General features: G+C 44.4%; 1 protein-coding gene across 1 annotated transcript in view; it reads right to left on the bottom strand.

Annotated features, from left to right (window-relative positions):
* Nucleotides 1-2019: 2019 nt before the first annotated feature.
* Nucleotides 2020-14967, bottom strand: part of PTN (pleiotrophin) — a 113643-nt gene continuing 100695 nt past the window's right edge. The window contains exon 5 of the mRNA XM_044434151.1: nt 2020-2152. Within this exon, the coding sequence (XP_044290086.1) occupies nt 2100-2152 (53 nt within the window). The 3' untranslated portion in view covers nt 2020-2099. The remainder of the gene's footprint in view (nt 2153-14967) is intronic.

The following is a 14967-nucleotide window of genomic DNA, read 5'->3' on the forward strand; positions in this document are numbered from 1 at the left end:
ACCACTCCTGGAGGCAGGATGCTGGGCTAGATGGGCTTCTGGAAAAGGCCAACAAGGAGTTTAAGCACTGGAGCTTGCTTTATACAGAGAGCTGGATTTGCTCATGGATCTTTGCTGTTTAATAACCAAGAGGGTTGATGGCTAAACACATCATCAAGTTAATGAGGGTTTGGCAGAAATGAGGTGTGCATTGCCTTATCTCACAGAATTGGCTCCCTGACTGCTCATTGGTTCTTCCTCCCCCTAAGATCCTTTCATTTCATGATTCATGTGACCATCTCCCATGCGCAACACCATGTTCCCAAAAAGCCTGCAGACTCCTCAATTTGCAATTCTGTAAAGAAAGGATGCTGCACTCTTCCAGAGACACATTTTTCACAGAATGCACATGCTTGTGTCAATGGGGGGAATGTGCCCTTCTGAAAAATGCAGTTTGAAATGCAAAGATTTGCACATTCAAATGAGCCAAAAAAATAGGTGGGAAACAAAACAAGAGAATTTTGGAGAGTTTTCAGATTTTAAATTCGAATCCATCCCCTGGCCTTTGTTTCTCCCCTCCCAAAACTGCTCTAACAGGAATGTTCACCATCCCAGCTCTACCCTGTCGGCCACATGACTGTCGTCTCCTCCCTCAGACAACGCCGTCCTTTCTCCCTTGTTGTCCATCATGCCTGGAACCACTTTGGAGCAGCCCCACATGATGCCACCTCCCTGACGTCCTTAAAGTCTCTTCTCAGAACCCACTTCACAACCTCTTCTTACCCTACTCAACTCTAAGCCTCTATGTGTATTGTTGAAGCAATGTGCATTCTGTCATGCTTGCCCATGTCGTTGACAAAACGAAAATCAATAAATCAGCAGAGCTGGATGGGATCCATCCTAGAGTTCTTAAATTGTTTAAGTATGAAATTGCTGACCATACTAAAGCATGTGGCATGTCACCAAGATCAGCTTCTGTGCCAGAGGACCGTAGAATGGCCAATATAACCCTATTTTTTTAAAGGGATCAGGGGGATCCAGGAAATTACAAGCCAGTTAGCTTATCCTCTGTACTAGGTAAACTGGTTGAAAGCACTCTTGAAGATAACGTCAGTAAGCGTTTAGAGGGACAGATCCTGCTAAAAGTAGAATCAGCACGGCTTCTGCAAGGGAAGGCCTGTCTCATTGACCTTTGAGAGTTCTTTGAGTGTCAGTAAGTACGCAGATGGGGTCATCCAGTAGACATTATTTACTTGGCCTTCCAAAAGGCTTCTTAGGGCAGAAGGTGGGCTTGGTGCTTCAGCTTTGCGGTGGCAGAATGCGAAACATTCACAAGAAGCATACTCTCATATTTCCCATGAGTTAAGGGGAATGTGTTCAGGTGAGGAAACATAAAAAGCATTATGAACTAGAGCCTTAAATTGTTTTATTAAAAGGCGTAAATTACAACCAAGTTAGTTATTTCAGTGCAGGTACAATTAAGGGAGGGAGACCCACTCTTGCTGTGATCAGACATAAAAGGAAGGGTGGGCGGGGGAGTTCAGTCTGTGTGAAGCGTGGGGTGGCCAGTCTGTATGGCATATGAACCGACCATTCACAGACCCTTCATGGGATGCATCTTGGGCATTCCATGTGGGTCACAAACCCTGTCCTTAACATGCCAGGCCTTAAAAGTTGGGACTCTGAGAGGGTAATGGGGAACTCGGAATGGATCTACGCTTTTCAATATATAACAGTACTCATGTACTAAATGACATTACTGCTTGTAATTGCAGGGTTCTACAACTGCTGTTAAGGAGTATACATTTCAACTACTAGAGCAACGTCCCCCAACCTGATGCTGTCCAGGGCTGTTGGACTAGCGCTCCAATTGTCCCCAGCCAACCTGTTTGGTGGGGTTGATGGGAGCTGTAACACATCTGGAAGGCGCCAGGCTAGAGGAGGCAATACTAGAGTAAAAAATAAAAAAGAAGAAAGAGGGTGTATTTGTATGTTTATTTCTTCCTACTGTACAATTAAGCTATAAATAACTTCTGGATAAAACACCTAGGTGTCAATGAAACGTGTTAACCGATTACATTCGAGGAAGTCCTATTCCCACGCAGCCCGGAAGAGCTTCCCTATTCCAGCGTCTTCTCCTGTTTCTTGCCTTCTTTTTTCTTTTTCTTGGGCTCTGTTGACAGAAAAGAACAACGACAGTGTCAGAGCTGCAAGGGGGACAGGGCCAGCTCTGGAGGGAGAAAAAGTGGAGCCCTAGACCCCGAAATGGAGGGGCCTGTAACATTTCTACATTGTGTATTGTAGCCTCTGTAGTCTAATCAGGAAGAGCATTTTGGCCATAGGGTGGTAAAGGTGTGACATGATGATGATGATGATGATGATGATAATAATGGCGGCAGCGGCAATGAAAGAGAAGTCAGCATTTGAATGCCCTTGCCCATGTCGCCCTCTCTTTTGGGTGGGGGGCTTGTGTGTTCAGAGCCTAAGAGAAGAGGGAAAATCCATGGAGGAGGTGGGCTGGGGCCCATTCAGAGCATCTTCCCCAACCCCTCTACCCACCCTGCAAAGCCTCTGAAGTCCAAAGCAAAAACAATCCATGACTGCCAGAAAACCAATAAGGTTGCCATCCTATGCATCTTCATGCTTGGGGTCAGAAACATCCCTGCTTTTATTTTCTGCCTGAACATTCTCAGTACTTCGTCTTAGGTAAGTAAGGAAAAAAGACACCTTTCCCCCTTGGCTTCCACACACAGGTTTAACACTCCTTTTAATGGCAATAGGAAGGCGCAATTTGAAAACTGAATCATATCAAAAGGATAGTAAAGGGCTCAAGAGCAACACTGGCAGTGGCCCAGGTGGGCTGAGAAAGAGGCTTCCCTATCATCACCACCAGCTCTCCTTGGCATGTAAGTTCTTGTTTCAGGGACTAGTTTGGTGCAGAGAGGGGACCTCCTGAAACTAGCAGACAACTCCTGAAGAAAGCAGGTCATAACTCAGTAGAAAGCAGGCAAAGGGGCTTTAGACATACATCAATAAACATGCACACACTGAGAACCTCCCAACTTTCTTTCCTTTGACATTGTGAAATTTTCCAGTTTTTCCAAGTGCTGAAGTGACCCTGGAGGGGGCAAGGCTATTTTTGAGACCTCCTTTAGCCCCTTCTCCCCTTCCAGAGATTCTGTCAGCGTTTATGCTAAGGACAAGGGCTGTTGAAGGGAGATGAGGGGACAGCAAGGGAGAGAGGGAGAGCCAACATTTGATGGATATTGACAGATAAGTAAAGAATAGATACAGATTTGGAAAATGGTATTGCATGCTTGAATTGGGCTATCTCTGGTGCTTAGGGTGACCTTATGTCCAATTTTCCAGAGGGCACTCCTATTTAAAAGTACTTCTGTTTGAATTGTTGTTTAGTCTAAATATGATTCAAAGATAAAATACAAATGTATGAGGATTTCATTTGACTCTTCAACATTAGGAAGTCTTAGCCATATGCACAGTCAACAATTAGGCAAATTAGATAACCCCTAACTAAAGAGGCACTGTGGTGTCCAACAAAGCAAAAGGTTTTGTTGGATACAATAAAGGCTAAGATGCACTCATACAACAAATAAAAAAGACAACAAAACAGATTAAGCACTTTGTGGTAGCACCCGTGACGGTTTCTGAAATTCCTCATTGGGCCCACAGGTCCATAGTGGTTGGAGAACTGTGCAGTCCAGGGCATTGTATTTACTTCAGTACTCTGAAGGAGTAAATACTATACTGCATCATTCATCATTATGTGCAATACACTTCATCCTGCGTAGTTTCATTTCAGAATGACTTATGACAATGAGAGTTAAAACAGGTTGGCTCCACTCAGATTCAGTTTTCTACTTGCTGTTGGAAAAGGACTGAATCTCATTGTTACTGCCTCCAAAAGCCTGCCATTTATCAACTCCATGTCATTTACATTTTATACATAATTTTATCCATAACATATACATTTTATACATAATGTATACTTTTTTATAATACAAAGGGCCTACTCCTCAATTATCCTCATCTATGGGCCCCACATTTTTCTTGTGGGTGAAATATGGGAATAAATTCTGTGTATCAAAACTGTCCTACAGTCTGAAGGTGCATCGTGGTCTTTCCATAACGGTCTGCACTCCATGTGTGTCTCTGTGTGAGCTCATGGTCCGAACCCAAAGACTTTTCTTTTTCTCCCATTATACTAGTTGAACAGAGCAGGTCCCGCCCCATGCAGTTGACTTGTGGATGGTACAGGACAGATAAAAGGAGGCACCTCTTCATGCAGTGCATCGCTAAACAGTGGAATTCAATTCCAGAAGATGTACCAATGGCCAAAAATTTGGATGGATGCTGCTGCCATCAGCAGCTGCTGCCCCTGATGGCTGCAGGCTACCTTCAGTATCAGAGGTGATGTGCCTAAGTATGCCAACTGCAGGGGAACATGGGTGGATGGTGCTTTTGCTCTCATGCCCTGCTTGTACATTTCCCGTGAGCTGCCGATTGGCCATGAAGTGAAGAACCAAACAGACCTTTGATCTGATCTGGGATGAGTCTGCTTATATTCCTTCCTTTTTAAGATCATTCTTGTTCCATGAATTCAGCAGACATGGAGCAAGCAGAAATTCATCCACCGAGGCTTTCCCCATCACTTCATCAGCACGTTGGAAAAGCTTCCCTTGCCACATTTTTGTTTGCCATGTAATTGCTAAAGACACAGCAGCCCTCTTAGAAAAAAGAAGTTGGCAATCTTTCTAGTTCCATAAAACTAGGATGTTTTCTTAGCTTACTAGATGTCATCTTGAATAAATAGCTCATTTAGACTTTTTTTTTAATTGTCAAACTTGTAAAACTAGAGGTCCCGGGATCCCTTGGGGGAATCCATGCAAATTAAATAAATATTCGTGCCACAGAAGCACTTTGAGTTATAAACACAGATGCTATTAGAGGGCTTTGTAGTCCAGGGGCCAATCAATTACACTTGGTGAGCGTGCAGCTTCCCACATGAGGATCGATTCATAAATAGCTTAGCAAGAAATTGCTTGCACCCAGTGGAACTTATTTCCTAGTCCTAACGGAACATTCACACAGAGTGATGTCCCACTGATGATGATGATGATGATGATGATGATGATGATGATTAGAACATTTCTATGATTGAGATGCATCACCACTAAGCATCACTTCCTGGCCATTTGGCAGCAAATGCTGCTCCATACTGAACTGCTACAGGTAACCACTCCTCAGTTTTCACCTTTACCACAAAAGCAGCAGGGGGAAAAGAATTATGCTGAAAAGACTGTGCCCAAGGACAGCAGCAAGAAACCCACAATTTTCAAGCCACAAAAGGTCAATAGTTGAGGATCATTCTTTTTTTGTGAAAGTCAAACCAAAATATAGGACTGCATGTACTTTTCCTCAATAGGATGAGGGGCAGGCACAGTTTTAACTCTTACAAATCCAAGTGTTATAGCATCCTTTTAAAGAGTTGCAGGTTGGCCACATTTTGTAAAACTGTAACTCTGCTCAGCTAATGTACATAACTGCTGCATGTCCAGGTCCCACCACCACGGGCTGGGACCACGGGACTGTTTCATGCAGCAGTTCACACTCTGTGATTCCCATTCATGAGTCGAAATAAATGGTTCAGGATTCAGAACCGTTGTTTAGAGTCTGCACAAAGGAAACATGCCAGAATCTGATTCTAGCCTGAACTGCTTCAGTGAGTCTTAAGCCATATACTTAAAGGTGAGTGGATGACAACTCCTTTGGTAAATCAGGAGCAAATGTTGACGAAATGGGATAATGGATTGTATTCTAAATCAGCAATATATAGCCTATTAGAAGAAAAGGTTCTAATAGGCTACATATTAGAGGTACTAATAAAAGGTTCTAACTGAATGCCATGGTTCACTGAAACTAGAGTATTTGTTATATTTATAACGACATTTTTTAGATGTCAGTACAATTCCCATCATTTCCAGCCAGGCAATATATCTGTGTTAGGTGAGACTTAAAAAATAAGAAGGACTTTACTAGCTTTTATTTTAGAACCGAGCTAGTTCATCATTTCTTTCTTCCTTTTTCTTGCAAGTTTCCCAGGAAAGCAGTACCTATGTGGTCCACCAGCAGTTGGCCAATAGTCTACCAATGATCACATTTTCCTTAGACCATCCAGACCAGAATCTATTAGCAGTCTGCAAATGGGACATGCAACAAAGTATTGCAACAGGGATTCCAGCCACTGCACTCTGTTCATGCTCACTCCTAGTCTTGCTCCCAGCATAATTAATGGTCAATCACCTTCCACCCCTGAGCATGCTGACTTCTCATTGGGCTGTTTGGGGGATCTGACCCCCACAGAGTGTTAGGGTTTTTCCTAATTTGGAGAGGTACATCTACAAATATCAGGGTCCCCACAATCCCCTGTCATGCATGGGTGGTGCAGGTGAGGCTGTAGAAGGAGGGGCACGTACAGCTTGGACACGGGAAATACTGGGGATGATGTGCTCTGTACACAGGAGGCTAACCTGCACCATGAGCAGGTCTCTCCCTCCCTCCTTTCTTCTCCAGCAGTCTTAGACAAAGATGAAAAAGCACAATCTTTCTATGGGGTTCAACCAGTTACATCAGAATGAATCAAAAGAGCAGATTCCTCGAGATGGGGGAGAAGCATCCGCCCATGTCAAGAGTTGAATCCAAACTGAAACTTTCCCTTCCAGAAAAAAATGCCCGATTCCACTCACCCTGCTGGGGGTTCCTGCTGCTAGAAGGCAAGACAGCAGGAATGCCAGATCCTTTGGAACTGGTCCATCCATCTCATGGCAGTGTCAAGGAGCGCCCACCATGTCCTCCTCCCCCAGCTCTGAAAGGCCTGCTTCCTTTGCTAAGGTAGACTGGTTCTCACCTGCTGAAGAATCTTCACCTGGTGACTGTGCAACAGCCAAGTTGTCTACTCTTCACATCCTCCTGAGAATCAGAGGAATCTGTCTGGTGTGGCTGTCATGTGTGAGAGCTGGGCCACCTCTCTACAGTATGTTAGAGGGAAGGGGGACTAGGACTAGCCTTCTCAGCTGTGGCACCCCATTTGTGCAATTCCTTCCCCAAAGAAGCCTGAAGCAAGGAGATTTTTATTCTCCCAGAGTTCTTTCACTGCCGTCCTATAAAAGTCAGTCCCATTGCATTACCTTGAACTTACTCCCAAGTAACTGCACAGCATTACATTACAGACAAGGGTGGAATCCTATGTTAAGATCTCTGCGGTGGTGCCCAATCTATGGAATGCGCTCCCCAGAGAGGTCCGCCTGGCACCGTCATTATTTGTTTTTCGGCGCCAGGCGACCTTTTTATTCAGCTGTCATTTTAACTGTTAATAGTATTTATTTATTTTATTCTTTGGCCAGGGCGACTTAATTTATACTGTAAATTTATATTATTTTAACGAAGTTTATTTATGTCTGTGAGCCGCCCCAAGGCTTCGGCAAATGGGGCGGCATAGAAGTTTACTAAATAAATAAATAATAAATAAATAAATAAAAGAAGGTGCTACAACTCCTAGTATCTCCCAGCCAGTCATGCTTCCTATGGAATGCTGTGTGTTGCAGGACTCATTTCAGACTTGTTGCAGATGCTTGCAAGCCTCCAGATGTGGAGGGTTAGAAGCATCCAGTGGAAGGTGCGGAGGATGGCAGCAGCTGCCTCCACTGGACTTCACATCCTGCATCTCACCTAGGTAGCCATTTTAAATTTAGGGGGAGGATGAGGGGGAAAGGAGGAGGCTGGGGTGCAAAATGGAATTGGCTCAGTTACCCCTGGCATGGCCCTCCCCACCCCCAGCCCCAGGGCAGCCAGTGTGTTTCTTTCCATGCTGGCGTGGGGAGAAGGGAGTCTGCCTTTGGATTTTGGGCACCAAGGTCAGAAGATCTGCACGCTCAGGTTCCAAAAATTCCCCTGTCAGGAGACTGTTGGATTGCCCCAGAAACAAACAAACAAACAAACAAACATGCTATTGATCTATTCCTTTTTAAAGCAAGTATTTAACTACCCTGGAAATCTTGCAGTGGGCCATTATATGAATCCTAATGAATGAAAAGATTTCAGTGTGGCAGCGAAGGAAGGGCCAGCAACACTATCGACTGCATATAAATAACAGTTTTCCCAAGATTAAAAAGGGGCTCCTCTGAAATAAATTGAGAAGGGTTTCCTCCTCCTTTCTTCTTCATAAAAGGGCAGTGTGATCCGTTGTTACTGCTGTTGTTGTTTTGTCACATAGCCTGCATCAACCTACACACCATGTCTGCATTTTAAACTGGAGATGCAGCTGTGATTTTATTATTCCACAGGTGAGAAACTGCCTCTTAACTTTTAAGTGACATGCTTATACAGGGGTGTGGAGAGAGGAGACAGAGTGAAGGAGATAAGAAGGAAAAATTAGACAAAATGGTGGGACTGGGAAGCCAGAAAGGAAGGGGGGAATTTATTTATCCACTTGGAATAGTAATGACAATAAATACTGGCTTACGTTGTATCATTTCAATCACTCTAGGCACGATAGCTCCAGGCACTCTCTGAGGATGGTCACTGCTGAATGCCAAAACTAGAACTGCGTGGGAGATCTTTTCAAATGCTCAAATTATTATTTCTCTCTTCCCCACCTCTAGCCCCTCACTTATGTGGCCTAGACAACACGGGGGACTTTGCTGAATGTTCTCCAAAGTTTCTTCACCAACTTTGCAGGGGCTGCCATTCCCCTCCGCACCCTGGGCATGCACGTGTGCATGTGTGTGCATACACACATGCACACTTCCCGAGTGATGCTAGTTCTGGGGCATTGTGAGGATACGGTGCAGTGGTTCAGCGGCCAACAGAGTTTCCACTGCTTAGGAAGGAAGGAAATCTGTGCTGTTGCCACTGATGGGCAGCCGCTTTTTTATGAATTCAGGCAGAATTCTGCCCTAGCCCTACCTGGAAATGCTTGCAGTTGGATCTGGGACCCTCAGCATGCAAATCCTCCTCAGAATCTCTTAACAGTTTCCTCTGCTCTCTCCAGCACAGTAAAACTGGTATCTCCTATCAGCAGCTGATTGGTTGTAAAAGCGTCAGAGCAATCCACAAAAGAATCACATGAGTTTGGATTTCTGTGAATGTGACCTGGAGATGCTGCAGCAGACCGGCCTTTTCCATATTCTGGGCACATACAGACTATTTTTAAACCCTTTTAGAAAAGATGTGCACAAATGTACCCTTGTGCAACCAAAGGCACATTTACAAACAAAACTTTAGGGGCAAAAATGCTGATTCCATCAATGAGGGGATGACAGAATGAAAGACACCTGACAAGCCATGAAACAGTTGGGTGGATTAATGGAATCCTTATGTCGATAACTGGAAGAAAGACCTTTTTCCTACTGAGCACTACAAAAGGCTGATCAAGGAAAAACAGCAGGGGAAACTTACCTTTGATCAGCTGATGATGCGAGAAAAGAACTTTCCCTGCTAGGAGAATGGATAAGGCAGGGAGAGGCAGCGGATTGGACACTCACAAAGCAGCTCAGGGGGATAAAATGAGAAAACAAGGTGCTGGAGCTCAGTGATGGTTTACTCCTATCCAGGTTTGCAGAGAACTGGGATAAAAACGCCAGTTCCATCTTGCTCTTTATTTCTTTTTAAAGGCCCTACAATAGGGATGAAGAATTCAATCTTTTCCCAGTTCTTACCAGCTTCACATGTGATTGCTCATAAGTCTGTACTACTTTATTTCTAGATTGCACTGGATTTTTTAAGAAAATGCACAGGAAAAATTATTTGAATATTATTTATAATATTTATTTTAATTTTCCCCTCATGATTACCAAACCCATTTTCTCTCAAAATACCTATTTCTATATGTAGGTATTCTTTTCTTCACATGTATATTTTAAACATGCTGTTATGTGCAGTCAAGTTGTCTCTGATTTATTATCTGAAAATCCCAAAACTCAATCACAGTAGAATTTTTAACAGGACTGGTGAAAGTTTTACATTGTTTTACATTTACATTCAAGCAATTATTTACTACATTTTTGTAAATTTGCATGGCTTAAAAAACTTAGTGTTAGAAGCTTCTGAAAGGATTTTAAAGTATGAAATGAATAATGTGACACACTGGATGACCAAAAAGTTACCTATCTACTCATTATTAAGAGGAAATAACACCTTGGATATTTTCAGCAAGCCCACTTTCAGAAATTTAGAATTTCCATATGTAGCCAGTAGGAAAGATAACTTACAAAAATATCTTTTTACAGAATCACATACAAAAAGACACTTAAACAAGCGGACATATGAACTTTCATGTGGCCTGTAAAAATTATTCAGTTTCCAAATTAATGTGGAAATAGGATGCCATGGACATGAAATGGGGAAAAGGAGAAACTGAGCAAAATTTAACAGATTCATCTGTTGCTAAACATGTATTCATTTCTCCTGGAAGGAAAGGCCATTCTTTCAATGCAGGACTACATGGTTCTACTCAGAAGTAAGCCCAGCCATGTTCACTGGACCCCAGAGAGATCTCATCTTGCAAGGGGTATTCATGAGGAAGGGTAGATGGAAGCTGACGAAAGCGGAACAAGCACAGTTCACACTCCTACCACAACTGAGGACAAATTGCAGTCTACAATTAGAAGACCCACCTACTAATTCAAGCCATCAACACCTGGAGTACTTTTAAAGCTTTAAATTCAATGTTTCAACCAGAAAGCAACATTTTCAATCCTTCTCAAGAGGAAATTAAGAAAAGGAGGAAATTATGGTTGTGGACCATATTTTCTTGATTGATTGATTGATTTCAATTCTCTACTGCCCAAGAGCCTAACTTCTACAGCTAAAGCTGTATATGTAGAAAGTGTCAGCCAGATTAACCAACCAGAGTACCAGCCACGTCTGCCCAGAGGGCTGCTGCACCATTTCAGCCACTGCAACCTGTAAGTGAGGGACGTGAATCATTCAGACAGACTCATGGAGAGCCGGAGCAGTCGATGGCCGATGGAAGGTAACCTGTTCTGGCAACAGGTCTTTAAAGCACTGTATCCACAGGTGAACAAGCCAGGTAGCAGCAGGCCAGCAGGGAACACTGCAACAGTGGGCATCTGCTCCTGCTTTGAGGTTCATCCAACAGCCAAGAGAGATGGTGATGGCAAGAGCTCCTTGATCCTTGGAGAGCCACCATAGTCCAAAGGAGAACTTTCTACCACAGCAGCCGCCAAACACCTACGAACACATTCTGGAAGCGATTAATACGTGTGGTTCTCTCACTGAGTCTGTTTACCTGCATTTGGGAGCAGACGTCTGAAGAGTCTATTTTTAAAACAAGCTTCTGTGTTTAAAAGTGGGCTCTTCTATATTTAGGTTTTTGCTGTTGGTGTTGGTTGGAAAGCGACCTAACAGAAAGAGACTTGACAGCAAACAGCGCCACCTGGTGATGCAACTCAGCTTTGCAAACCAGGACATTAAATTTCCTGGCACACAGAGGGGAATGAACCAGCAAGAGGGACACCTAGCGGTGGCCCTAGGACCAAAGCCCTGGCCAAGAGGGGGCGGAGTTGCCCTCCCAGTGTTTTGCACGAGGGAAATCCCATGGGGCCCGGCCCCAGGGGGCAATTGTAGAGAAAGGAAGAGCAAGAGAGCCAGGAAGCATCCCTCACACACTAGGAGCTTGATGCAGCGCCCATGCCAAAGCTCAGCAGAGGAAGGCCTGGACACCCCCTGCATAGGAGACCACCAGGGGGCCCCCCAGGCTTACTGACCTGAGTTCCTCAGATAAATTATAAATGCCGTTAAACAATCCAATGAAGGGATTGATTCAGAGCTCTGAGTGTGCATGCACCAATGCTCTGAGCTATTCATTCCAGTGAGAATTAAGTGCAATCCAATGCATAGATATGCACAATTAAGTTCCACTGAGTTTAATGGGATTTCAAGCCAGGTAAGCATGTATAGGATGGCACCTTTAAGCACGATTAATCTTCTCTGAAATGGGGCCCAGACTCTATGAAATGCTAGTCCTTCAGGGAGTTCCTCTCTGTGTAGAAATGGAGGTGGGGGAGGAACAGGCTTTGCCTTTCCCTTTCTTCATATGCACCGGATGACTGTGCACACAACCGTAGGGGCAGAGGGCTGTGTCCGTTTGGCAAGAGTCAGGATTCGCAAGCATGCAGCCTCTCATGCAAGCAGCCGCAGGTGCAAGGGCTTCCTCCAGGCATCACATGAGGCACATAAACACATAAGAATAGCTCTGCTGGCTCAGACCAAAGGTCCATCTCGTCTAGCTTTCCATGCAGAGGGTGACAGACCAGCTGCCCCCAGGATCCCTCAAGCAGGGCGGGTGCGAGAGCTCCTCCTGCCCAAGCTCCTCAGCAGCTGGAGTGTGCAGGCAGGCCACCTCTGGGAAAGGAGGTAGCACATGTGGCAGTGGGGGAACCTGCTGCCGACACCTTCCATGCCATTGGTTGTTGCTGTTGTTCATTGTTACATTTTCCTTGGCATTCTTCCTCTTGCAAGAAACCCAGGACAACTCGCAGAGTTCTCCTCTTCCCCATTTTATCCTCAAAACAACAACCCTGTGAGGTAGGTTAGGTTCAGAGTAACTTTCCCAAAGCTACCCAGTGTGCTTCATGGCTTAATAGGAGTAGAACTCAGCTTTCCCAAGACCCACTCCAATACTCAAACCATTACAACACACTGCCTTTTAAATCTTGAAACTGGGGATGGAGGAATCTCAATTTTTAATCTTAATTTTGGTTCATTTCAAACTTTGAGAATTTGTTTAGGGTTAAGTCGTGCTTGGCCTGAACTTTGAGGTTGTTCTTTTTAAATGTTGGCATGAAAACTCATATACATTTTATAAACATTTCTCTTTATACTTGCATTTTCATATGCCTAACAGATACATCTGCCAAACATTTTTATTATAATGTAACCTTGAACATTATTTTCTCTAAGATACATTTGTCACATGCAATGTTGGATTAGAAAATGGCATTTTAAATATTGCAAAATTCAGATGTGCAAACTTTGACAGATTACTGCATTTCAGTTTACTATGTGTTTGAAAGTAGAAAATTAAAAAGTAAACTGAACTAATTCTTCCATTCCTCCTCTTTCTCCTACTACTACAACAAAAGGTACCTTGCTTTTTTGCAGTATTTGACCAGATGTCTCCAGGAAATCTTCAAACAAGGCTTGGAAGAAATAGCCTTTCTCTACTATATGGTTTCTGTATCTGGTATTTAGAGCTATGCTGACTACAGACCATATAATTAAAGCTTCCCCATACATCTTTGCATCCTAGACCTTTCTAGATTTTAAAAGTGAATTTCAGATTGTGTACCACCCTGATGACTTTCGCACTTTGTCACATCGTTACCATTGCCCAAGGCCTGTCTGCCCAAATAGTTTCCAAATCCCACTTGCTGGCTTTCTGGAATGCATGCTCTTCCATCATTTAACAAACAGAGCAAACAGTTCTGTGCTACTGGAGCATTCAACACATCCTTCTAATTCATCACTCTGTTCCAATGGTATTGTTTCTCTGTTTACCCAGCTACTGTAACTATACAAAACTTTCCATGCGGCATAAAAATACCAGCAACTGCTGCTCGAAGCATTGCAGTGACGCTATATCCTATACATTCTGTATCAGTGTGATTTTGCCAGGAATCTATGGTCTGCAAACCTGGAAAACTGCTCTCTCCAAGAAATTGCCATTGATCCAACCTTGTATGAAAGAGAATGCTCTAGCATCTCAGCTATCTGTGGTCCTAGGTTTCTCTTAGGAGAAACTTGGTTTACCTTGGAGTCATGGTTTATTTGCTTAGTTGAGGTTTAACTGATCAGAAATCACAAGGGTGTAAGAAGAGCCCTGCTGGATCAGACCAAGGAGTCATCTAGTCCAGCATTCTCTTCAATGGCTGGCCAGCTGCACCCAGATCCTACAAGCCGGACATGGGTGCAAAGGCAGCCTCTGCTCAAGTTCCTCAGCAGCTGGCATACTGCCTCTGCTCCTGAAGGCAGCATGTAGCCAGCAGGACCAGTAGCCATGAAGGTCTTCTCTTCCATGAATCAGTCCAGGGCCCTTGTTTAAGGCATCCATACTGGTGGCCATCATGACACTGTATGGAGGTGAATTCCCTATTTTAACTAGGTGCTGTGTGGTTGCTTTTCTCTAAGAGCATAAGCGAAGCCATGCTAGATCAGACCAAGATGCCATCCACTCCAGCACTCCAGTCCCACAATGGTGAACCAGCTGCCCACGGGATCCCTCGAGGTACTTGGGCTGCAGCACGGGTACAAGAGTTCTGCCTGCCCAAGCTCCTCAGAGTACTGCTGCCTGCTACCTCTGATGATGGAGGTGGCACACGTTGACAGTTCTACGGGCAGGTCCTTTTCTAATTATGTCCAAAATAAGCTTGCCTTGTTCAGACCAGCCATGCAAGAATAGGCTGGGTCAGTCATACCTGATCATGGAAGCTTGGTGGGATTTCCTCAGGAAGAATGCTGCTAACAATGGACAACTTGACCAAACTACAGCTTGCCCATCACCTGCAATGTGCAACTCTCTGGGCAGGACCGTGGGCAGCAGTTGTGAGGAACCAAGAGGCAGTAACCAAGAGTTACGGGGCAAGCCGGTAGCGAGCCAAGTCACTCAGGGATGATGGACCAACCAGGAAGCAAGATGAAAGAGCAAACAGGGACTGAAAGGTAACCAAGACTACAGAACCATGGCAGAGCTGAAAAACCTCCTGTCGCTCAGGGAAGGTGCAATGGAAACATGGAGCTTCCTTTGGTTCCTTCCTGTCCAGAAGGACTCAATGGCCAGATTGGGTGAGTGGAGTCACCCCAGGAACTAAGGGCACCTCGCGGACAAGCTCCTGCCTGCAACTACGCAGCCTCCCTCATGGGGCAGCTTTCATCTGAATCCAGACATTCTTG

Source organism: Varanus komodoensis, unplaced genomic scaffold (genome assembly GCF_004798865.1).
Source record: "Varanus komodoensis strain SLA01 unplaced genomic scaffold, ASM479886v1 scaffold27, whole genome shotgun sequence".
Classification (NCBI taxonomy): Eukaryota; Metazoa; Chordata; class Lepidosauria; order Squamata; family Varanidae; genus Varanus; species Varanus komodoensis.